Raw genomic sequence first — 20,440 nt, forward strand, 5'->3', positions numbered from 1 at the left:
TACTATCTCGATGTGACGTCGATGTTCGTCTTGATTCTTCGAATGCACAAGTAGATCGTCGATGTAACAAAACACGATGTCGTCGAGTCCTCGTAACACTTCGTGCATGAATCTTTGAAAAGTTTGTCCGGAGTTTCTTAGGCCGAATGTCATGCAGTTAAACTCGAAGAGACCAAATGGAGTGATTATTGCAGTTTTCTGTGCGTCTTCTTTAGCGATAGGTATCCAGAAGTATGCCATCTTGAGATCTAGTTTTGAAAATATCTTCTTGCCGTGGAGTTGGTAGGTGAAATCCTGGATACGTGGTATAGGGTATCGATCGGGTACTGTAACGGCGTTTAGTCTTCTGTAGTCGCCGCAGACTCGAAGTGAACCGTCTTTCTTCTTGACGACGTGCAGTGGACTCGCCCAAGGACTGTTTGACGGCTTGCAAATACCCATCTCCATCATATGTTCGAACTCGAGTTTCGCTGCTTTGTATCTGTCGGGCGGTAGAGGTCGCGCACGTGAGTATATAGGTGGTCCTGTTGTCTCGATGTGGTGCGTCACGTTGTGTTTAACTGGAGTCTTCAATGACATAGGTCGCAGAACGTCGGGATATTTCTTTAGTAAGTCGTGATAGGCGTGATCACGGTTAACTGTGTAGACTGTTTCTTGATCGGAGCTGTTGATCTTGATCGTATTTACACTGAGTTCGGTGACGCGGTCGATGAGTTTTCTTCGATGTAAGTCGACTAGTAGTTGGTGATGTACTAGGAAGTCTGCACCTAGTATTGATGTGTTTACGTCAGCTATAACGAAAGTCCATCTGAATCGTCTTCGCAGACCTAGGTTGAGCTCGAGTGTGCGCTCTCCGTAGGTGCGAATTTCGGTACCGTTGGCTGCGAATAGTTTGTATACTGTCTTCGCCGGCTTCGAATGTTTCTTGTTTCTTGCAGATAGGACAGATATGTCGGCTCCCGTGTCGATAAGAAACTTCTCTCGTAGGTTAGTGTCGATAATACAGAGTCGGCGGCTTGTTTGGTTTACATCGACGCCCGCCAACGTAGATGTACTTTCTAGTTTTCCCGCTTCTTCGCACACGGTGGTTCGCATTTGCGTGCTTCGACACAACCAATTCGGGTCGCCAGGCTTGATGCTACTCTGCCCACGCTGTCTGGATCGTGATTGCGAGCGTGAGCGATTGCGATGTGAGAAGCGCGAGTAGCGGCAGTAGTTTCCCGCGCTTTGCTGGTTCGTACGGAGTTCGGCGATTTCCAGGGAAAGTTTTTCTATTTGTTTCGATAGTAAGGCGAACTGTAAGTTTTCTTGACACGCTGTTGTGGTTGTTGAGACTGCGTTGATGGAAGTAGGCTCGAAGTGCTCCATCATTTTGTCAGCCATGGCGGCTAGCATTTCAAGTGACGACTCGGTGTTTACGGAGATTACGGCGCGTACTTGTGTAGGGAGTTGATTCAACCACATTACTTTGAGAGCTTCGTCGGACAGGAGTTTGCCGCTGAGGTCACGCATCTTGCGGAGCAGCTGACTGGGCTTCTGGTCGCCGAGCTCGAGGCCACTGAGTAGCTTCTGTAGCTGGCGATGGTCGGATTCTTGATACGTGGAGATTAGCCGTTCTTTCAGACTGCTGTACTTGCCGGTAGCTGGGGGGTTCAGGATGATGTCGGCGATCTGTTCTAGGTCACTGTTGCCGAGCAGTGGTACGACGAGGTTGAATTTCTGCTCCTCTCCTATCTTGCTGGCGGCGACGGCTGCCTCGAATTGCGCAAACCAGAGGCGGGGATTTTGCCGCCAAAATTGTGGCAATCTTGCGGGCAGGGATATCGTCGCCACGTCGCTCTTCACTGTGGTTACGCCGTGGGCGTCACAGAATTCTTCGCTGGTAGCCATAATTTTCTTTCTTCAGACTGGCAGGGATTCGACGTCTTGATATTAATTTATTTTCCTTTTCTTGTGTTCTTTCTTCTCAGGAGGGTCACCAGTTTTGAGGGAGAGAGCAGGTTTCTTCTTGTTGAAATAAAACTCTTGAAGTCGTTTTTCGGAATGATTTATTCGTCAAAGATCCCTACCAATATATACAGTTTCCCTATCTCACTTACACACTAAGTACACACCGCAATGCTTTTTGCAACCGACCAATAGCAGCGCAGGACCGATCGCGCGAGTTTGACGTCGCGTCCGCGAGAGGGCGCCGCCGCTCGCTCGCGTCGCGTGGCCGCGCCGCCGCTTTAAAAAGGCGCGCTCCCCGCGCCGCGTCCCTTTCGCTCCGGTGCCGTCGACGTGTGCAGACGTCTCTCCGCTCGTGCTATCTCGCTGATCGCCGTGTCTTCGTGACTCCGTGTTCCTCGTGCTCAGCTTCTGCTTGCTTGCTGCGTGTGTTGTGTGTCGCTTGTGCCATGCCGTGCTTCTGCATGTCTTGGTTCCAACAGCCGTCATTAGAAACTTATACAAACGTCTTTTTCAAGACGCGTTTCTGTACAGAAGTCAAAAACGTAAACAACCGTCTTTCTCAAGACGTGTTTCTGTGCAGTGGTCAAAAACGTGAACAACCGTCTTTCTCAAGACGTGTTTCTGTGCGGAAGTCAAAAACGTTAACAACCGTCTTTCTCAAGACGTGTTTCTGTGCAGAAGTCAAAACGTAAACAAACGTCTTTTTCAAGGCGAATTGCTTCCTCGTTTCTTGATAACAGAAAGAGTCAAAAACACAATGTGTCCAAACGTCTTTTTCAAGGCGACTTGCTTCCTGGTTTCTTGATAACAGAGAAAGTCAAAAACGCAACGTATCCAAACGTCTTTTTCAAGGCGACTTGCTTCACTGTTTCTTGATAACAGAGATAGTCAAAAACACAATATCCAAACGTCTTTTTCAAGACGATTTGCTTCACTGTTTCTTCATAACAGAGATAGTCAAAAACACAATATCCAAACGTCTTTTTCAAGACGATTTGCTTCACTGTTTCTCATTAACATAGAAAGTCAAAACAAAGGTAATTGTTTGGTTCTTCACTGAGGTACGGTAAAGGTAAACTGGTTTTGCACGGAGGTACGGTATTGGTAATCTGGTTTTGACGAAGGTAACTGGTAATGTATTATGTCACTATAACCTATTTAGTATCTTATGTGTATATACTTACTATGTACATTATAGCGATTGAATGATATGGAACAAATTTTCACAAAAAACAACACCGATCCGATATGGTAGAGGCAAATGAGTAGTGCCCTTAGTATTAAAATAAACCATCCAAAATTGATTGGTCGGCCGGCCAATCAGAGCGCCGAACGCGCTCTCATTTCGATTACTTTAATCGTAAAGCAAACTCATACTAAGGGTACTGATCAATCACCTGATGGTAAGCAATTAATTCTGCCCTTGCTTTGTCAAAGGAGTTATAACTGACACGTGAAGTGGATTAATTTTAACATTCAGAATTCGGTATGACGATTAGAAAATCTAATTTTTTAGTCACATGTCGTAACTGATACAATAATCCATGTGTGGTAATCTAATCAATCAAGGTAATATAACATTACTCGAGTACATATAATATTAACAACAGATTAACTATTATATCTACGTAAACTACGCATCGCATGCTTTCATGTCTAAAACGAAATAAACGAGTCAATGCCATCCATATTATTACTTTTTGGTGCGTAGATCTAGATATATCGTTTGGCGCTAACATTAGAACTTAAGACGGGATATTTACCATGTTTATTAATGTCTATGCGTATATTACTTTCCAATATTTCGGCACTGTTGCAAGTTAATCCGTGATCATGGCACTCGTAGGCGATACGTAGCCAAATCGTAGGCGATGCGTAGATAATGCGTAGATACATCTCAGCTAATGCGTAGGCGATTCATGGGGGATACGTAGTCAAATCATTAACCCCCGACGCAAAAAGAGGGGTGTTATAAGTTTGACGTGTCTGTCTGTCTGTCTGTGGCATCATAACTCCCGAACGAGCTTGACCTTAAATGTAATCTTATTAGATTACATTTAAGATCAAACTCGTTCGATAATCTTTACATTGAGTTTCTTTTATAATTTTTACTTATTAAAGGGAAATTACGTAAATTGTTGTGGCGGAGTTTTTTAAAATTTTTAATTTATTTTTTTGTTTTGGATCGTGGGCAATGCGTAGTCAAATCATGGATCATGGGCTATGAAATCTTGTCGTAGGCGCTGCGTTACAATATCGTAGGGGATTCGTCGTAATTTCGTAGGCGATGCGTAGTCAAATCGTAGGCGATGCGTAGACGCATCGTCAGTAATGCATAGGTAAATCGTAGGCGATACATGTAATTGTTGGCGATGATGCTAGAAATATCGTAGGGAATGCGTAGACAAGTCAGATTTGTAGAGGCGACTTGTACTATTATGATTATGTAAATCATAATGGAACAGAATGTATGTAAGAGATTTATTGTTTCAAATATTTCTCTAATAACACAATGTACAACAGATGTGCTTGTCTGTTTGTTTGCTATAAATTAACATACGTGTGTATGAAAGGTTGTCGAAGATTATGATTGGAGGAGATACACAAATGTAGTGGAAACTCGTGGTAGCAAATACCAATCCAATGCTTTCATCTGCAGCAACTGATATGAACTAGACTTGTGCGTACGGCTTGTCGCTTTCCGCGCGCGCCTCAAAGAGCCATCAGGTCACTACAGATGGGGCCCAGTAGGGCTGATACCTGTTCCGGAGCTGCGGACTACCTACCAGGTTACCGGGGCTCCGGCTCGAAAAGCAAGAATAGGAACGGGGTGGTTTTTAGTCAGTAAGAGTCTGACACTCCCTCTCGCCTCGCCCAGGGCGGGAGAAGTCATTGGATGACATTGCCCCCTCAAAAAAATAAAATAAAAACGACATATCTGTGCTAAAAACTTAATCTAACACCCAGCACGTGGTATACGTGACTAGATAGAGTAACGACAGAGATAGTGCTATCAATAAAGAAATCAGTCTGGAGATAATCGCTTTCTTACACCTGACGAGTGGCGAGTCGAGTCGTGACGTCACATGACAGCGCGTAAACGAGGCATAGAAGCGTGGGCGACGCGTGATACACATTTAAAATGCGTTCCATTGATATATCTGTGTGCAATTTTTTTTATTTATCTTACTTGTTTAGTACATTTTAGAATATTTAATTATACAAAAAAAAAACATTTAAAAATATAAAAAGCAGTAGCCCAACATTAACGCCGTTCAAGTATTACGTAAGCAGATTTATTGCAATTATTTACCCCCCATCCCCCTTGTCAGCAAAAGTAAGCAAAGCTCTTACCCCCTCCCCCCATGCTTACGTAAACATTTGTCAATTAATGTATTGTTTTTTTAATTTTATAATGTTATAATTATAATTTGAAAAATAAGAAAATAGATTTAGGATAGAGATTATATTTTACTGAAACGGTATTCAACATAGAGTAAAGGACAAAAATATTATATCTTACTAACATAACAAACTTATTTTAAATTTTTGGTACATATATTAAATTCAAATTAACAGTCTTCAGTCCATGAAACCCGAATCCATGATTCTAAGTTTTCGATGACATTGGATTGCTTCGATTGCTGCTCAGTGTTGTGAGTCTGCTCGCTTTCATCCGATTTTGGAATGTCTACGTCATTCTCATCGAGCCATTCAACATCATGGTGCTCTAAATTTTGAATAATGCACATCAGTTCATTAGCACGACGAGCAGCGACTCTTACAGGTCTAACTTTCCTATCAGTGTGCGTGTTTACTTTCTTATGGATCTTTTCGATGTGACGATTTAGTGACTTGACGGAAGCATGATAAAGACCACACGTTTTGCATGTTCGACTTGATAGCCTCAATTGTACCGTCGGACAAAAATAATCGTATGGCATTTGCAGGAAATCTTTGAGTGAAGCACTTAAGCGTAGAGCTAAATTGACTGGAAGATTAAGAAATTGCCCTCCTTCATCTAAAACCAAGTCATCAACTGTTTGTTTTACTTTTACAGGTGGTGGAAGAAACCTGTTGTCTAGTAATCTAAATAGTCCACTTCTTGGACGACAGCATTCTGTATTTCTACATTTTACAATTTGGAGCAAGTATTGGCTTTCACGCACATGTTCTGAATACCATTTAATGTCTGGAAAATCAGGAAGATCTTGTTCACCTGCCCCAACATATTTTGCATTAACATTATAGCCATCAATTTCCATTGAACTCCATACTTCAGCTAATACTTTTCCTGCAAATTCGAAATTAGATCTTTCTAAATGTTCATCAATTGTAACGCCACGTTCATCCAAATGAGACCCAAAATGGTCATGAGGCAATATTAAACCAGCCAGTTCCCGACTAAGAGGAGCCATTCTGCGCTCTACTCTGTTATACGCACTTCTTCCGGGAGCATTGGTAGCTAAAAACAATGCATCGAGATCATGTCGCTTAAAGTGTTGTATAGCAAACCCTATGACTTTTTGATAACGCGGATTTTCATCTGGCCCTCCATCAACCGTCATGATTACCACTGGTTTTACTAGTCCATGGTCAGTTTTAGCTAATGGTCGAAACTCTTCAAGTTCGAGAAGCGTCTCGAAATCCTGAGCATGAGTATTAGCAGTAGATGAACTATGCTTTCCACTTCGAATAGCGATGTATGTTGGTCCAGAATATCCAACGGCTTGCGGTTGTCCTAGCATATTGGAAGTGATTTTGATACCAGCATAAACAGATGGTATTAATTTATGACGCTCAGCGATTACCCAATCGTGATCAGGCAATTTGATTCTATATTCCATGTGCATTAGAAGAGGTGCTTGCTTATTTGCCGCAGTTACGCCAATAGGGACTCGAGCTTTATCATCTTGAGATATGAAAAATACTTGATCTGGTCCTAGTATGGATGCTATGTTCTCTAAATAATGGATTGATGTTTCAGCGAACTTGCTATCTAAGTGGCTCTTGTGGTGATCAGTTTGAGCCCGAATGAGCTTAACAGGGACTGTCGATACATGTCTTCGTCCCTCTGCAGAATTAGATTTTCTGGGAATCAAACGAAGATATGTCCCACTGCGACTAATGTCAAATCCCATTTTACGTAATTCTTGTGTGAGTTCATCAAGAGTTTTTACGCTGCGAATTGATTCCGTTCGTCTTCTATCATCTGCTGCACTCCCAAATAAAGCTATATCCGCGATTGTTTTCAATAGTAAAGGTTGATTGCTTTCAAGATTAGGACGTCCCACTGAATCCCTCAGAGATAGTCTTTTTTTCATTTCTGGATTTTCATGACAAATATCTTCTAACTTTCTTTTCATACCATCCCTGTGTTTCTTCTGGGCAACTGCGTTTTGAACCTTCCTGTTTAAAGACTGTTTTGCTGTTTTTATTTCCTCGCGCAACTTAATGATCTGTTTATCAACTTCAGCACGGATTGACATAGTATCTCTGGCAGAATACAAAGCATTCAAATTTTTTTCGAGTAGAGCAATCTTATTTTTCATAGCTTCCTGAGAAGGTTTTGGTCTCTGTTTATCTGTATTTTTATTAATTTCGCATTGCTGTTGTGATTCATTACCGGTTTTTATTTTATCTTCTTCCTGTTTTTTAATATTTGAAGCTGGCTGTGTAATTTGTGTTTTTTCTGCAGGTTTACAGGTTGCCTAAAAATAAAAACTTTCTATGGGTTCTGCTAAAGATTCTCTTATTAAGCTACATAAATACAAAGTATGGCAATAAATATGGTAAATACAAAACCCTATGGCTTTAAATCTAATATCTTTAAACGAGCAAATCGTTCCGGTCACAAAATACAGGGTGTTATAGTCTATTCAAGTAGGTATTTAAAAGAATATAAACAATCTTGATATGTCTTTTTATTGAAATATGCAATTATAAAATCAGATATCTGTAAAGGTGCGTACAGACATCGCGAGGCTTGCGCCGCGAATGGTTCGTCTCGCATACATCAACCTGAGGCATGCTACGGCACATGTATACGTGCGAACCATTCGCGGCGCACGCCTCACGATGTTTGTACGCACCTTTATGTATTTACAGAAAAGCAATTTTTTAATATTGGTTGAGTTTTTAAATGAATCACAACAGATTTTACACAGTTTACAATTTTAAACCACATATTTCAATAAAAAGACATATAAAGATTGTTTACATTCTGTTAAATACCTATTTGAATAGAGTATAGTTTTCTGTAGGTATATAATATATATGTATAAAACTGACATCCTGTATTTTGTGACCAATTGACGGAATCAATTATAAGAAATAAATCTATATAATGAATATTACCTCTATACTTTAAGATAGGCCATAATATTTTCTAATTAGCAAAGAGAAACTTTTTGGCGATTTCTAATATTTCTAGTAGGTACCTAAAATGATTTCGTCACTCACCTTAGAAAAAAATGTAGTAAATTGGATTTATTCTTAGTCGCTGCTTGCAATTCTTCTTCGATTCTCTTAGATACAATAATATCTAGTTCCTTGTCGGATTTTGCTTGTAATTTATAATTTCGCCACACTTCGTTAACTAACTTTTGTACATTTTGTACTTTCGTACTTGTATGAGATTTTTTAAAACTTTCAAACAATTTTTGGTATAACTTGGATTTGTCTATTTGAAATGACATCTTATTTAAACATTAAACTTTGGATAATGGAATGAATGGTAACACAAATGTTAACTTGCTTTACTATGCTTACAATACGTCTACTCGCTATAGCAGCCAAACGAAACAATACACTGATAGAGGAAATTTAGACAAGTGAACAGCGCGCGGTAATTCCCTTACTCGGTTCTAAAGCGAGTAGGGGAATTACCGCGCACTGTTCACTAAATGTATGTATTACTTGCGGGAATCCCCGAAAATGCTTTTCGTTTTCAAGCAAAGACAATGTGTGGGTTGCCATTCGTGTAAAAAAGAAAATAACTACCGATGACGTAATCATCATCTAGACTCCCCTACCCCCCATGTCATCCAAAATAAGCAAAGCAAAGACCCCCCGCCCCCCCATAGTGCTTACGTAATAATTGAACGGCCCCTATGAGGCCATTGGCAGATTTTCAGAAAGCTGCCAAATCGATCCAGCAGCAGCGGACTAACGAGCAGCAAATCTTTTCTATATTTTTTTTACGCAAACCTTCTCTTAACAATTAGGAAGGAATACATTAAAAAAACATCCTTTTTGGTGCAGTCGTTCAGAAGTTATGCGCGAACACACATTTTGGCGATTCATTTTTATTTATATACCTAGATTATATTTATATTTTAATCAAAGTGTTACAAAGATGTCTGTTGTAATTATCTGTGGTCTTGTTTCCCAAGGTATACAAACAGATAGGTAAGCTATAAATACGGCCGAAATTAAAAACTGACCTCGATCCAAAATTTTCGATTTATGTCGATTTTCGATATAAATTCTGTCAAAAACTTAATTCCAGAGATTTTACATCGTGTGACCTCATTGAGTTGGCTAAGTATTTTAAGAATTTACACGCAGCAATCACTGTTTTAGATTTTTAACATACACAAATTTATTGTGAGACACACTAAATTCACCAAAAATAACTGTTTACTCACATAAATATACTGCAGCGTGCGTGATGTCGCCACGTCCGCGCATGTTGCTCATGAGGAAGAGTCCCTTTGTGACTCAAAACTAGTAGAGCTTACGTGAGTAAACCATTGTTTTTAGTTAATACCCAATAGTGATCGACCCAGTAATCCTGAACATCATTATAATATCAGCCACAAGACGTCCACTGCCTCACTTAGGCCTCCCCCAATGACTTTCAGATCAGCTATTTGGAAGCGACCTGCAGCAACAAAATAATTAAAAAAGAATGTCAAACTACCACCTCCTCTTAATTAAAGATTCACAGAGGGACTCTTCATCATGAGCAGCGTGTGCAGACGGAGTTGCGGACGTCTGCGGACGCTGCTGAATAGTCCCTCTGTGATTTGAAACTAGTTGAGCTTTTCTCCATAATTTACGAGACTAAACCGTGTCTTTTTAATTAGTATGTCTCACGATAGTTATTATAAAAATAAAAATACCACCTCCTCTTTACTTCTTCACAACATTTAAAACATAAATTGTATAAATTAAGGAAGTTCCTGATGTCTAGAGTTTACAATAACTTTTGTGTTCTTTGTGTAAAAGTTATTATCTATATGTACATAATATAATTATTTATTTATTGGGGAAATTATATGAGCAGCCTTTTGTATGCACGGCTTTATGGAAGCCGGTAGCAACAAATTAAGTATGAGGATAAGTTAATACTACTTATAGGATGTAAAATTGATCGATGAGCATGCAGAAACAGATGAATGACTACATATGTAGGAAGCGACGGAGCTGGAGGTAAGCCAGTACTTATCATGGTATTTGAAGTCATTGTCTCTGTGTATCCCATTTATTTTTAATTGTTATTTGGACTGACGAGGCTTGGGTTCCCAAGTATACTGTTAAAAACAGTATTATACTGTATAGCGTCGGTGGGGAGCAAATTAGGACTCACTGATTGTGTTATTAGTTTATTGTTCGAGAACTTACACAGAATGTCTAATAAAAACTCACTTACAACTATTACAATAACTTTTGAGCGCGAGCCGTTTGCCCGCGCGAACGTGTTACAACTCGAACGTCAACCGTACTGACACAGCGCGCTCTAGCGGACGGCTACAAAGATATGCGCTGGGGTTGCCGCGCTATACACTCCCCCTCGAGTTCCAGAGAACGTCCCCGCTCGTGAACTCGCACAAAAGGAAGACTTAAACCACAGAATAATAAGTAAACTTAAACGCTAAAAATAAACATTAAAAATAAACTTAAAAAAAAAACTTAAAACTAACACACAGGACAAACATGTTTTCGAGGACGCCCTCTCTGACGTTTAGGCATCACGGGATGAGGAGTCGAACTCTCTCTGTTATGAAACCGCGTAAGATCTGACACATGATACTTGCCTAATACGTTTTCAGGGTTATCTAAACTCGCGACAACGTAGGCTGTAGGACTAACCCTTTTAACAATCACATAGGGACCATCTCTCTTTGGAACAAACTTAGCCGTTATGTTCTTTGCAGCATTGCTAAGAACATGTGATTTTAATAGAACCTGATCTCCGACCTCGAAGACTTCGGCTGGGGTTTTAGCCTTATCAGCACATTCCTTACGTCGATCCTGCTGTGTTTCGACTCTTTCCCTAACAGCAGTAAAAGAGTTAACAAAACTTTTCAAATAAGGTGTAATTTGAGGAACGAAATTGTCCTTATCAAGTATCGATCGAATGTCGTGTTGAACGTCGACTGGTGAACGAAGCTCTCTAGCGAACGTTAGATATGCCGGAGACACACCAGTAGTCTGACAAACAGCTGAATTCATGGCGAACCTTATCGCAGGTAGGTGTTGCGGCCATGACGAGTGTTCTGTTTCGACTAAACGTGACAACTGAAACTTCAAATCCCTATTTTTACGCTCAGCTGGATTAGCTGACGGATGATACAAAGGTAACAATTCTTGAGTAATTCCTAAAACAAACATGCATTGTTGCATGACGGCGGACACAAACTGGACGCCATTGTCTGACACAATGCGTCGAGGAAGTCCATAGCGGAGAAAATACTCCTCAATCAAAGTGCGTGCGCACAACTCTGAAGTTGCCTCCTTCAGAGCATACAACTCAGTCCATCGAGTTGCTGTGTCTTCCACCAACAGCACCCACCGTTCCCCATTGTCCCCTGTGGGAAGTGGACCAAACAGGTCAATTGCTAGCACTTCTCCTCTTTGGTTCAAAACGGGAGTCTGTAACAGCCCCGAAGGCTTTTTGTTTGAAGACTTATACCGTTGACAAGTCGCACATGTTTTGACATACTCTGTTATAGCTCTATACATACCTGGGAAATAGAAACCTTGAGCGACGCGATTGTACGTTCTATCGACACCATGATGACCACCTAAATCAGAGTCGTGACATTCTTTTAGAATTTCCAGGCGCAACGAAGTCGGAACCACCAGCTGTGCCTCTTCAGTATCGACATCGGGATTATACCTGTACAAGACACCGAACTGCATGAAATAGCCTCTTTCGGACCACCTCTTAGCACCTATAGACTGAGCGTCAGATGTATCTTCTAGATCACTAATAATTTTCTTTAGTTCCAGGTCATCGAGCTGCGCGCGCCGTAGATCCGAAGCACTCCTAGCAGGTAAGTCTACGACAACAGAGCAAACACCGCATTGATCCTTATCATCTACCTTACAAGTTGGACGACTGAGCGTATCAGCTATAACATTAGCCTTTCCAGGCGTATATTGAAACTGAATGTTAAAGCATTGCAGCTTCAAAGCCCAACGAACGAGTCTACCGGACGGCGACTTTAAGGTAAGAAGCCACTTTAATGGCTGATGATCGCTGCCTATTATAACTTCATGTCCTTCAATGTAACCTCTAAAACGTTCGACAGCCCAAACGACAGCAAGAGCTTCGCGCTCTGTGGTACTGTAATTCCTTTCAGCAGGAATGAGAAGACGGCTGGCGTATTCGATAGGACGTTCATCTTTACCTTCTCCTTGTAGCAAGACCGCCCCAATGGCGTAATTGCTGGCGTCTGTCCGTAACACGAACGGCTTGCTGTAATCCGCTTGGATAAGAATCGGTGCCGAAGTCAGGCGCTTCTTCAGCTCCTGAAAGGCACTGTCCTGGTCTTTACCCCAAGACCAAACCTGATTCTTCTTCAGTAAGCGTGTTAACGGCTCAGCAATTGCAGAAAAGCTTGGAATAAATTTCCTGAACCAAGAGCAAGTCTGTAAAAAGGTTCTCAAGTGACGCAACGACGAGGGTGTCTTCATTTCTAAGACTGCACTAACCTTGTCATCATCTGGTGAAACACCATCTTGGGTAATGACATGGCCGAGATATTTCACTTTGTCCCGTGCAAAAACACATTTTTCTCTGTTCGCGCGCAACTTGAACAAGCGTAACCTTTCAAACACGACCTGCAAGTCAGCAATATGCTTCTCAAAGCTACCTGCAGATATTATTAGCAGATCATCTTGATATGCTAGAAGTGTAACGTCTTTCAACGAAGCGCCCGTGCGAAGTCTATCTATCAGACGCTGGAAAGTTGATGGCGCGTTCTTGAGACCGAACGGCATACGCTTAAAGCGGTACGAACCGAAAGGCGTTAAGAAAGCCGTTTTATCGCGGTCCTGCTCACGTACGCGAACCTGCCAAAAGCCACTTCGCATATCAATAGTACTCATAAAAGAGTTTCGTTTTGTTGATTGAATAAGCTCGTCTATCAAGGGCATGGGATAGACATCGGTCTTAGTAACCGCATTGAGCTTCCTATAATCTACACAAAAACGTACCTTTCCGTTTTTCTTTGGAACGAGAAGTGCCGGAGAACCCCACGCAGACTCACACTCCTCCACAATGTCATCAGCCAACATCTTATCCAACTCAATCCGCATGACCTCCTTCTTAGCAGGGGTCAACCTATACGGAGGGACAGCAACAGGAGGGTGGTCGCCGGTATCGATTATGTGTTCGGCGAAAGGAGTCGCCTCTCCCCCTGGCTCGAAGATATCCTGATTTGAGACAAGGAGCTGTGCCAGAACTTCGCGCTGATTGTCGTTAAGCGAGGTCGCCTCGTCATCCCGGAGTACTTCTACAGCGGCACACGAAGACACAGGTGACACACCTTCAAACTGTATCTCGAATTTATGCTTATCATTTTCAGCAAAGTGCCAGCTACTGTTACCAAAGTTAAAAACAAGATTGAAGATAGTAAGAAAGTCTATGCCTAACAAACTTTCATTACTGTCTGCTTCAGGAAAAATAATAAACTTAATGGCTCTAGTTTTATGTTGGAGTGTCACCTGTACCTCCGCGGTGAGTACATTCATCTCCCTATTTACACCATCCGCCAACCTAACAATTTGTGTTGACGGCGATAACTGGTGTCCTAGCCTTAATAGAAGAGCGTAGAGCGTATGGCCGGCGATACAACTTTTAGCTGCAGAATCCACTAAAGCCGTACCACAAAACCCTAGAATGTTTATATTTAACACGGGGCGGCGAAAAGATGCACAATTATTAACATTATTGACATTATCACAACTATTGTACGCATGACAATCGTAAAAACTAGGCACACATGTGTTTACATTAACAACATTACTGTAATCAAAACATTTGTCATCATTAGAAATATGCTCCGAAATGTTTACATTACTATTAATATTTCTATCATAAGATAAACAACAATGGTTTGAGTTAACCTCACAGGTACTTAGGTTATCGTTACAAAAATCCCCTACAGCAAGTGTAGGGTTACCTTTCGTCGACATTGACCTTGACGGGTTGACTAACGACGACTGCTGCGCGGCGACGGGCGCGTGCACGGCGACGGCGGCCGAGCCGCGGCGACCATGCCTGCGGCCGCACGGCCGCGCGAAAGCGCGGGAAACTGTAGTTTCACTGCCTGCTGACGTACTTAGTACCCCGTCATGCGACGAAATGTTCAAGGAATAAAATGACGACTGGCCTTGTGGTGAACAGTTTTTACACTTTGATTTTATGACGTTCGCGGCACCGCAACCGTAACACTTCACTTCACTATCAGACTTTTCTTTACTAATGCTCTTATCACTTTTATCACTAACACGTTTAAGCTTCTCACACGTTTCCTTCCCGTGCCCTAAACGCTTGCAGTACGAACAAAACGGCTTCTTAGTTTTGGCGGCAACGCCGCCGCTGGCGCCGGCGGACGACTCGACGGAAGACGCGCGGCCGGCGGACGACTCCACCGAAGACGCGTGGCCTGCTGTACTCGATGACGACGATGATGCCTTCGACGCTGAGTGCTTGTTGTTATGCACTTCTTTTAAAGAATCTTCGACCTGTCGAGCCTTGTGGAGCAGTTCGTCGAAGGTATTCACGCACTCTCTCGTCACGCGTTTCCTGATGCGCGTGTTAAGTAGACCGTATGCCATATCCAATTTGACCTTCTCTGAAAGGTCGTCCTTGGGGAATTTGGCTAATAATGCACGTACCTTAGCAATAAATAAGTCTGTGTTTTCATCTTCTTGGTGAACAAGACTGAAGAGTTTTCGGTAAAGGCGATGTGGCGGGTCATGTTCACCGAAGGCGCATTTTATTCTGGTGAGGGCTTCTGACCACGTGCTAGTTGATTGCTTCACGCCTTGCCACCAAACTGCAGCAGGTCCTTCAAGTAATATCGAAAAACCACGGAGAGCATTCACGTCAGATACATTAACGCAGTCTTTGTAAGTAATCACGGCGTCCAAAAAATTATCCAACGACTCGTCCGTGCGTCCGCCATAACGAGAGGCACATTTCGCGAAGTTTCCGTTCGCGCCAACAACAAATGATGTTTGCTGGGTTTGGTCCTCGGAGATGTTATGCGGCGTCGATGAGCGTACTTCTCGGATCAGCTGCTGGCAGAAGTCGTTCTGAGTTTGTTGTATTGATGCTATAAAGCTAGCGAGAGTTTCTTGAGACATTGTAATGTTCATGGCGGCCGCGCTCGCGGCGCCACTCGAGTCCGAGTTTTCTTCTGACCGTGTTTTTGGCATGTTTGGCCACTGAAGACACTGGTTTAACACGAAGAACACACTCCTAGGTTCGATGATAGTCCCCTACGGTCACTTTTGCGATCGTTGTAAGTTATTTCGCGTACTGCACTCCGTAATAATACACGACACGAAATACCTACACACGTTGGGCAGCCACTTATAGCGTCGGTGGGGAGCAAATTAGGACTCACTGATTGTGTTATTAGTTTATTGTTCGAGAACTTACACAGAATGTCTAATAAAAACTCACTTACAACTATTACAATAACTTTTGAGCGCGAGCCGTTTGCCCGCGCGAACGTGTTAGAACTCGCACGTCAACGCCACTGACACAGCGCGCTCTAGCGGACGGCTACAAAGGTATGCGCTGGGGTTGCCGCGCTATAACTGTTTTTTTTTTTTTTTCACTAAATTATACTTTTTACTGTTGAACAATAATCTAGACACACGGCAGTGTGTCCGCCAAGTTCGAGCAAAAAACCGACACACCGGCCGTGGGTTATATTACACGAACCATTTCGGGCCAAGTTCGACCCACCTATAACTCAAAATCTATTTTATCTACGCATATGAAATTTCTAGTATCTGTTCGAGATCTACTTACTTATCTAAAATACAAAATTTCATAAATGTGCCTATTGTAGGTCTTGAGATATCGACGTCAGAAAATCGCTATTTTTACTATACACTCACTGACTGACTGACTCACTCACTCATCAAAAACCTAGAGCACTTCCAATGGTCGTATTGACTTGAAATTTGGCATGGAGGTAGGTCTTTAGGTCAAGGTAAAGGAAAAAATCTGAAAATGGCCAAGTGTGAGTCGGTTTTAAAAATAATGAAGGTGTAAATTCATACCCCTAAGGAAGTAAAACAAAAAAAATATCTATATCTTCCAATGGTCGTACCGACCTAAAATTCGTAACTATGGTTTGTATTTAGTCAAAGTAAAGTAAAATAAGAAAAAAAAGAAAATAAACCTTACAAAAATAAATGAAATCCCACCCAAAACATAAATGTGAAAGGCTGCCAAGTTCGATAATATTGGAATGCTTCGCCTATAAAAGAAGTGAGATCTAAATAAGTACCAAGTTCCATACACAGACTTCAGTTAAAAATGATATAACTTGGCAAGTTTTAATAGAAAATTATATACTTGACTCATTGCGTTTAGTAGGTTTATAACAAAGTGTATGAAAACTTGCCAACTTGTTATATCATTTTTAACTGAAGTCTGTGTATGGAACTTGGTACTTATTTAGATCTCACTTCTTTTATAGGCGAAGCATTCCAATATTATCGAACTTGGCAGCCTTTCACATTTATGTTTTGGGTGGGATAAAGTTTACAAAATACTGTTTTCAAAATGCTTAACACTACACAGTGTTAAATGTTAGACGCTCACACATACTCTCTCTCTCTCTCTCTCTCTCTCTCTCTCTCCCCAAATAGCTACTGGACTAGAATACTAGCGTAGTGCGAATAATGCATCAGTGACAGCTTACTGTTTGAACAAAAACAGGGAAAAAGTGAGATTAGTTTTTTTTCTTCATGGGATTTTTTAACGATTTGTTATTATTTACGTTTAGAAGGTCAACGGATAACCTTTACAGTTAAAATGTCGGTTAGAAGATAACTATAGAGTACAGAGATAACCTCTTTTAATTAGTTATTTCACGTGTTTAATTTAATATTAGCCGGTAATCAGTTTGTTTATTAATAGTTATAATATGTACTTGTCTTGTTTAGGTACCTACCTACATTAAATAGGTACATTGTAATTGTAATCATACATTATTATAAGTGTGGGAGAGCCATGCTTCGGCACGAATGGGCCGACTAGACCGGAGTGATACCACGGCCTCACAGAAAACTGACGTGAAATAACGCTTGCGTTGTGTTTCGTTGCATGAGGCCACCAGTCCAGCCACCACGAAATATTTTCCACTACCGAGGGCAATGCATGATAAACCCCCATCCCAAAACTCTCAGGACACCAATCCTTAACACACAGAACATAAGGATCAAATTCCCATAACACTCTTATTGTATGAAAAGGAAACAATCACGCGATATTTGAAAACACACCTTAATGATAAAGAAATAAAGTTGAAAGTTGTGTAACAGTTGTTGATAAGCATTTTGATAGTAAGCTTGATATAGGAAAACATAATTTAATACAGAAGAAATAAAGTTGAATATTGTGTAACGCTTGTTTGTTGCAGTTTGATAATAATGCACGCATTGCATGTGTGATTTGAGAATTATCACATAGAATTGGAATAGGTCGGATTATGTCACGACACGCTAGGTCAAAGTCAATGTCATTTTTTTTCAAATTGCTGCCAAATCTTCGAGATAAGAGCGAGCATAATTCTTTTTATGTGGCTGAAAATGCAGTTGTTACTTCTCAGGTGTTGAGGGTGTATTCTGACATTTAGGAACAGTGTGCATTCAATATTGAAACAAATTGAAAACAGTTGAATTTATTATTATTGACTTCATATCTATAGATTTAATACATCTCTTTATTACAAAAATCGATTGCTGTTCGTTAGTCTCGATATAACTCGAGATCGGCTAGACCGATTTGGCTCCGACCAAAGTCCAGGTCTAAAGGTACGAAAAAGAATGTTTGAGGCGGTACGAAGTTTACCGGGTCAGTTTGTTTATAATATTTTTTGTGGTCATATCACAAGATATTCATACTTCACATAGGCCTCCCTCAATGACTTCCAGATCGACCTCTTCTCTCCTGTTCCTATTTTTAAATGGGGAAATCATCCAATGACTTCTCCCACCGTAGGCGAGATGGGAGTGTGACTGTCAGATTCTTACTGACTAAAAACCACCCCGTTCCTACTCCTTTTAATTTTTATATCGGAGCTCCAGTAAACGCGCTAGGTAGTCCGCAGCTCCGGATCAGGCATCAGCCCTACTGGGCCCCATCGATGGTGGTCTGATGGCACGTGTGGACTGCGATGCGCCGTAAGCTCGGGTCTGGTTCTGGGCGGCGGCGAGCTACCCTTGCTCGCCGTCCGCAGACCTGCACTTAAGGTGGCTGGATTGTTTCTCGTGACGGCAGGCGCGTGAGGAGTATTCAAATACAAAACATCGTAAAAAAAAACAAACCTTCAAACAAATACCTCATTGCCTTCAACGTGAATGAAACGTCTAATCATAATGTTTGATCTACAATAATAATTAGTTAGTTATAATCTAGTGATAACTTTACGTGACGTAGCTGCCAATATTGTTGGAAAACATGTTTTCAACAACAGCTGGTGTTGTGACGTTGTAAGCCCCCAACGAGCTGCTTATCTCCTTAATAATATTTGTTATCATTAATTCATAATAATAATAATGTTTTGAAACGTTTGAAGAAATTAGAGGAATTTGCCCGTCTGTTGATTGAGAAAGAAAAAAATAAAGCCAACATATTTTACCCTGAGACAAACGATCAGCTAAATCAGTGGTTACCAACCAGGGGCCTTAGTCTGCTATTACAATTGTGTCAGAATGGTCGATCACTGAGCAGTGCGAGAGGGATGGAGCTATGTAGGTTGTATAGCTCCGTCCCTCTAGACTCGGCTAGACTATTCTGTAGTTGTCAATGCGAAACATTCAACGTGAGCTCGATAAGCTATGTCCTTGGTTGTGAGAACAATCTCCACCAATGACGGGCGAGAATGCCATCGAAGAGTAGGAGGAAGAACTGAGTGGTTTCTAATCAGTAAACAGTCTAACACTCCCTCTCGCCTTGCCCAAGGTGGGAGAAGACATTGGATGATTTCCCACTGAAAGAGCTGGTTGAAGACAACACAAGCGATTATGACAAATTCTCTAATGTACAGAAGACTGAAGACGAGAAGAGAAGAGAGTGGCACGAACTGTTGTCTCACAACTTATGACGCGAAAGAAATGAATTAAGATTAGCTGCCATACCGTCAAAGTCATTTAATGATTACTTAACCCAGTCTTTAGCAATTGTTTTCAGAACAAAATCGTTACTAAGGAATAGTTTAAGTAAATGTCTCTGAGTGTAGCAGTAAGATTAATTAAGTAATTTAATGATTCATAGATTACTTACCTAAGTAATTAGTGTTCATTTATAGATAGGCACTTTCTACGTGACAAAATTCACATGACAACAGCTAAGATATACAATTTTACTGATGATAAGACTGACCACACTGCTAGTCATCAAAACTCAGGTAAAAGTTTATCTCTCTGATTGTTAACTTCATAAATACCTTTAATGATTATTGCTGTTGTTGTTGTTAGCATAGCAACTGATTTGTAAGCCGCTTATTAATGTATCATTTTTATGAGTGACTAGCTTTTGCCCGCGACTTCGTTCGCGTGGAATAGTGACTTCCGGCAAATTTTTGGTTTTAACCACATAGTTCCCAATCTCGCGGAATCTCTTCAAAAATGAGACGTAGAAGATATTCCAGGGAACTCTTCAAAAATCAACATAATGAGCTCTGCGTTTGAATTTAATAGATGTATACTCACTTAGGGCATTGAAAAAATTGTTTAAAAACGGACTTAAACTAAAGAAATATTATAATCTTTCCGAACTTAAGATGAAAACTAACTTAAAACTAAAGAAAGCTACGAATTACGAATTTATAACATTTAAAAAAGAAATTATATTACAACCTATCCTCTATGCTATAATAACCAAGCTTAAACTAAATAATTTAAAAGAAACGACTTAAATCTAATCTATCTAATTAATTAATAAATTAGACTTACAATTTTATTAAAAAACTAACTACAGTAACTACTAATAATCGATATCAAACTA

General features: G+C 40.9%; 2 protein-coding genes across 2 annotated transcripts in view; one reads left to right on the top strand and one right to left on the bottom strand.

The window, feature by feature from the left end:
• The window catches only part of LOC118279065 (uncharacterized), a 595,270-nt gene that overhangs the window by 574,380 nt on the left and 450 nt on the right, over positions 1–20,440 (top strand). The window lies entirely within an intron of this gene.
• LOC126911360 (uncharacterized) lies at positions 1,139–1,890 on the bottom strand. The gene is made up of 2 exons (XM_050698239.1): positions 1,314–1,890; positions 1,139–1,230 (listed from the first exon to the last, which is right to left on the bottom strand). The coding sequence occupies exons 1-2, from the start codon at positions 1,888–1,890 to the stop codon at positions 1,139–1,141; spliced, it is 669 nt and encodes a 222-aa protein (XP_050554196.1).

The sequence above is a fragment of the Spodoptera frugiperda genome, chromosome 14 (assembly GCF_023101765.2).
Source record: "Spodoptera frugiperda isolate SF20-4 chromosome 14, AGI-APGP_CSIRO_Sfru_2.0, whole genome shotgun sequence".
Classification (NCBI taxonomy): Eukaryota; Metazoa; Arthropoda; class Insecta; order Lepidoptera; family Noctuidae; genus Spodoptera; species Spodoptera frugiperda.

Coding starts and splice junctions, on each gene's coding strand:
- LOC126911360 (XM_050698239.1), bottom strand. CDS start 1,890: ATGGCTACCAGCGAAGAATTCTGTGACGCCCACGGCGTAACCACAGTG. Junction 1,231..1,313: donor CTCAACAACCACAACAGCGT/GTCAAGAAAACT, acceptor CGTACGAACCAG/CAAAGCGCGGGAAACTACTG.